Below are 5,513 nucleotides of genomic sequence, written 5' to 3' on the forward strand. Positions count from 1 at the left end.
GGTATATGTTTATACTTCTCATCCAACCACAATCACATTCACTCTCTCCGGATGCTGTGATTTATCTGGATAGGGTTTTTTTTTTAACGATGACGAGCTGGAATGAAAACAAGCCGAACTGAAATAGGAGTAACGAGGCTTTGGGCTGGCGAGCCGCCGGCCCAAAAGTTGCAAGGGTGGTGTTTCCGCTCACAGGGGCTAGGGGGGGGGGAGCGAGACGACCACCATTCAACCCGAAAAAAGTCATATAACCATTCCAATGACTCCGAAGCTGTTCTGTTAAGGTCAATTAAGCTAAAATAAACTGCATAGTGTTATGGAAGTTTCCTTTGAGTTTAGTAAATTGAAACAAATAAGACAGACTGAGATTAAAACCAAGTTGGGTTTTTGTATTTTATTAAAAAAGATATATTTGCAAATAGGAGCAACATGATTTCACAAAAGGCCGCAGCCCAGCGTGGAGTCAGTTTCTCCAATGAGTGAACAGAACACCAGGTTTATATGCATCTTCAGACTGACAGCACACACACACACTTGGCTTATTATGACGCTACAGTTCTTACAGGCAATCTGATACACATGAAGACAATCAGAGAAATACAAGAGACATCTTGGAGTCATTTCGCCTCCTCCTCCCTGTACGACTTTCACTCCGCCAGTTACATCTTAACTGGCATGGGAAAACTAGAGATGACCTTATAGCCCCTACCTGTTCAGGCAAAAGTGCTTACATTATGTTCAGACTGGATGTCTCACAAGGTTAGAATCTGCATGTGGGAATGAGAAACTCTTTCAGCATTTGTGAGAGAATTAAAGTAGAAATAAAACATAAAAATACAAGGAATTATGCTTAAATGTAATTTTTGCCATTACATTTCACGCTTTTGATTACAACCTAATCACAATACCACGATTCCCCTTTAAAAATGACTCTAACAGATGAATCGATTATCAAAATAGTTGGCCATTGATTTAATATTTGACAACTAAATGATTCATCTTTGCAGCTCTAGCACCATTCAACAGACTGTGTGCCTCATATTAAAGTATGTGTCTGCAGCTAAAAGTGCTTTCTTTATGTCTGCAGCTACTGTATATCCGGAGAAATCTAAAAGAGAAAGCACCAGTGGAAACCCCACATTATATTCTGTGTAGAGCTCTTTGCAGAATTGTTTTACACGTTATTATTACCCCGTTTTCTCTGTAGTGCAAAAAAAAAGTGAGAAAGAGAAAAGAGGAACCATGTGCTTTCTGAGAAGAGTTATGAATGGAAATCTGGAGACATGAGCTGTATATAAAGGAAGCACAGAGCAGGTTTCAAACACAGATCAAACCTTGAAGATTGAAGGCTTTCATCCAAACAGAAGCTCTCCTGTCTTTGAACCATGAAGTCTCTGGTGGCGCTCGTACTTCTGATCTGCTTCCTGCATCACACCCTCTCTTCCGGTCAGTAACTAAATACTTGATTTCTCTGTGAGCTGTCAGTCTAATGCCGACCGTACCATAGAAGACTTTGAAAAGACCAAAGTCTGACGCCATCTCACATCTAAAGACAATCTGTTATAATGTCACTGAGTTTTTAGTCCCAGACTATGCTGCGATTCCGCTGTCGCTGAGTTGCCAGAGTTGGGGCGCGCTCTCGTCCTCGATCGTTTGATGCAAGGTGGTTATAAAACTCAGTCCCAGCTGTCTTAAATCAGTCTTTTTCCCCGTCTTTAAACAAAATCGTGTTTGATATTATTGGAAGTTTGACGTCTTGGTAGTTAAATCTTCTAAGGGTTGGGGATCGTTCAAACATTTTCAATACCAGTACCGATACCAATATTTTGGCATTGTGATACCAGTTCCTTCAACGCTACTTTTTTTGAACCAATTTTTAACGTTAGACAGCCAATCACCAGCATTATTAGATCTTGGTAGAAGCATGCTGCATGCTGATTGGCTCACTGACGCTAATGAGATTTACTCCTTAGGTATTGAATGACAAGGCATTTTTCAATTCTCGATACTTTAGATGCTATTCATTCAGTGCCTAAAAAGTACTGAATTTGGTACCCAGCCCTAGATGTGACACGGTGTCAGACTTTATTCTTTTCAAAGTCTCTTCAAAGTCTTCTAGTATTTGGTAGGCATCAGATTCTACTGCCAAGACTTAAAACGTCCGATAATATCAAACAAGTTTGATTTTGTCGGAACTTAAAGATGGGAAACGGACTGTGTTAAGACAGCTGGGACTGAGCTTTATGACCAACTTACACCAAAAGTGGTTGTTGCTTTAACTGTATTATTAGTATGTTAGTATTAAATGTGTGTTTGTGTGTTCACAGTTCCAGCCGCATTGTCAATGCTAGAGGAAGGATGCTGTTCACGTTACAATCAAACACGTATTCCTAAACATTGCGTGAAACACGTGGCGATGACCCCGAGTCACTGCAATCCAAAAGCAATTGTGTAAGTATACGTACATGTTCATTTTGCATTGAAAAGCTTGCAACTAGGGCTGCAACAAACGATTATTTTCATTGTTGATTAGTCTGTGGATTATTTCCTCGATTAATGGATTAGTTGTTTGGTCTAAAAAATGTCAGACAATTGAAGATTGTGTTTCCCAAAGCCCAAGATGACGTCCTCAAATGTCTTGTTTTGTGCACAACTCAAAGATTTATACTTTAAGCACAAGTATACCTGAAGACGTGTTTTACCACTGCTAGTTGTCGGCTTTGTATTGAGTGTTTCCTTCTCTTTCTAATGAAGTACAATATCTGTGTTTCTTACAGATTTACAACTCTGTGTAAGAAGTTGTGTATTGATCCTGATTTGGACTGGGCGAAGAAAATGTTGGACACATTTAAGAATGGAGTTGTCACTTTCAAGAAGTGTAAAAAATGTCCGGGAAAAGTGTGAGAATGGTGTTCCTTTGTGTGTCATGATCACTTGTTCTTTATGTTCTTTATGTACACAGGCAACTTCAGCAGATAAGTCATGATTTAATTTTATATCGGCTTCTGTTTACTTTGAAAACAATCTATGTGCATTCAAAAAATAAAGTCAAGTTAAGGAAATCAGGTTTCTCAAATGAGATTGGTTCAACTCAGACACCAAAATTCAACATTTTATGATTTTTTTATTGAATGAATTTACTGTCAGTCAGTGATCCAAACATATCCATCTGAGAGTTTGAACAACTTGAATGTATTCTTTATATTTACAGGCTTCAGTTTGTGATGCTGTTGTTAACTGTTTTGTATTAAGCAGATCAGTGTTTTTTTTTTTTTTTTTTTTTTTTTTTTTTTTTTTTTTTTTCTTCTCTCTCTCTCTCTCTTTCTAAACAATTTACTTAAAATATCTTGTAATATTTCAAACACAGCACCCGTCTTTTAAGATAATAACAAGAGGTTCTTCTGCATGTGACTGAACTCATATGAAGTGATATTTCGTATAATTTGGATATGTATTTTCAGTGATTGCAAGAGAATATTTTAAATGTAAGTGCTGCCCCTTTCAGAATAAAAGCTATATTTTTGTATGTAATGTTCTGCTCTCTTTATTATTTTGGAGTCCACGAGTCAAAAGCCAAACTGAGCGAGTCCTTCAAACTGTCCTTCAGTCTGCTCACTGAAGCTGTTTAATATTTAAAATAAATAAGAAAATATAAAGTTTAGATGGGAAAAGACTGCTGCAACTTCTGTGTGAGTACAGCAATGTAGAAAAGAAACAAAGTATACATTTACTTAATACTGTACTGTTCAGTAGAAGTTTGAGGTACTACTTGAGTATTCACATTTTCTGCTTCTTTATACTTGTACTTCACTACAATTCAAGTAAAATATGTTTTTTTTACACCTATTCAAAAACTTTAGTTCCTTTGCAGATTCAGGTTAACAATACACAATATAATGAACAAATTACGATGTATTATTAAACTGCCCAGCAGTATATAAAGGGGGGTGGGGGGCTTGTATCATGTAGACACCCCGACAGTTTTGTTGTCATTACTTAGAATTCCTCATGGGGGAGACAGAAACTACACACTATACCTCTCACAGAGTATTTCTACGCTGTGGTATTGCTATTTTTACTAAGTAAATGATCTTGGTACTTCCTCCGCCTCTGGAGTACAGAGCTGTGTTTTGGTTGCCATGCAAATATTCATGCAAATGTTTTAAATTTCCATAGTTATGTAAATGTTTAATGCAGGTGAACTTCTGTGTTGAGCTCCAAGATTAAAACCTGTTGAGGCAGAGAGGGGATTTTGGATATCTATTTTTATCACTCCATTGATCAGAAAATACTGTCATGTTCTACACGTTTTAGGTGTACATTGTTACATAAATCCTGAAATGAATGAGATCTGAGAACAAAACCTGTAAGAAATGTAAAATGTTTGCAGAAACTACAGGTGAATATGATAAAAAAAAGAATTAAATAACAGATATCAGCATGAAACTTCCCCAGCTGATTACTCCCATTAAGACAATTATTCTTTGTATTACAAATTTCCTGAAATGTTTTTTAAATATGAAAATTAAACATTTTATAACACTCACTTTTATTGAATTTAAGTGAAATCTACAGACGCAAATAGACAAAGTGTAGTAAAATAAACATCTAAATGTGTATTCGTATGTGTTTTTTTTCCCACTAGTCTGAAAGAATACATGTTATAGAAGCGAAATAGCCCAAAAAAATCTAAATTGAAAACAATGTTTTGGCCTGTATTGTGTCTACATTTAGTTGGTGGTATTTTGTGTTGAAGTTATGAAAGACATGCAAATCAGTCCTGTAATCTCCTTCCTACGTGTGAGTTAGTGCTCCAGTCTGAAGGACAGCAGGGGGTGCAGGTTGGAGGAAAAAGAAGAGGTGGTGGAGGAACAAGAACAAGCGCCTGTTGGTGACTTCTCAATGTCTCCATTGTTTGTGGTTTGAGAGGAAGCAATCGTGCCAGCAACAGTGTTTTTTAAAAGAAGTTCTGCAGAGACAGAAAGAGGCTCTTCCAAACCAAACTCCATCTGTCTCTCCAAACACCGACAGCAGGTGTCAGCGTGAGCACAGTTTGTTGGTGTGTTTTCAAATGCATCAGTGGACAAACTGTGCACCCAAACTCATACATATTCAGTTTGAGCATTTGAGCTGCAAAGATTAATCGATAAGTTGTTAACTATTAAATTAATCGGAAACTAATTTGATCATCGAGTAATCGTTTTGAGTCATTTTTTTCTGCAATAAAAAGGAAAACTGCTGTTTGTGTCTATCCTACTGTCTACTTTATTCCCTTATAATGCCCATATTTAATGCTGTCTTTTTTCTTTTTTTTTACTTTATCCTTGCACTGCTATATAGTTTTTATATTACTATGTCTTGCACTCTCACCATGACACACACTCTCATAGAGCACCTTACTTTTTATTTAGTAGGTTTTCTTTTATTGTCCATATTATTCTTGTGGATGTATTATTTGTCATGCTGTTTATGATGTATGTGTGTGTGATGTCTTTAAGCTACTGGGACCTTAC

At 36.8% G+C, this 5,513-nt stretch overlaps 1 protein-coding gene across 1 annotated transcript; it reads left to right on the forward strand.

The window, feature by feature from the left end:
* The first annotated feature begins 653 nt into the window (after positions 1–653).
* LOC120556576 (C-C motif chemokine 13-like) lies at positions 654–3,259 on the forward strand. The gene is made up of 3 exons (XM_039796260.1): positions 654–1,446; positions 2,328–2,451; positions 2,778–3,259. Exons 1-3 carry the CDS (start codon positions 1,386–1,388, stop codon positions 2,902–2,904), a joined length of 312 nt encoding a protein of 103 aa, XP_039652194.1. The 5' UTR covers positions 654–1,385; the 3' UTR covers positions 2,905–3,259.
* Positions 3,260–5,513: the final 2,254 nt, after the last annotated feature.

The sequence above is a fragment of the Perca fluviatilis genome, chromosome 3 (genome assembly GCF_010015445.1).
Source record: "Perca fluviatilis chromosome 3, GENO_Pfluv_1.0, whole genome shotgun sequence".
Taxonomy (NCBI): domain Eukaryota; kingdom Metazoa; phylum Chordata; class Actinopteri; order Perciformes; family Percidae; genus Perca; species Perca fluviatilis.

Bases quoted from the DNA above. Each gene is read 5' to 3' on its own strand.
- LOC120556576 (XM_039796260.1), top strand. From the start codon at position 1,386: ATGAAGTCTCTGGTGGCGCTCGTACTTCTGATCTGCTTCCTGCATCAC. The intron at 1,447-2,327 runs GTCAGTAACTAA...GTGTGTTCACAG, and splicing joins GCATCACACCCTCTCTTCCG to TTCCAGCCGCATTGTCAATG. The intron at 2,452-2,777 runs GTAAGTATACGT...TGTTTCTTACAG, and splicing joins TGCAATCCAAAAGCAATTGT to ATTTACAACTCTGTGTAAGA.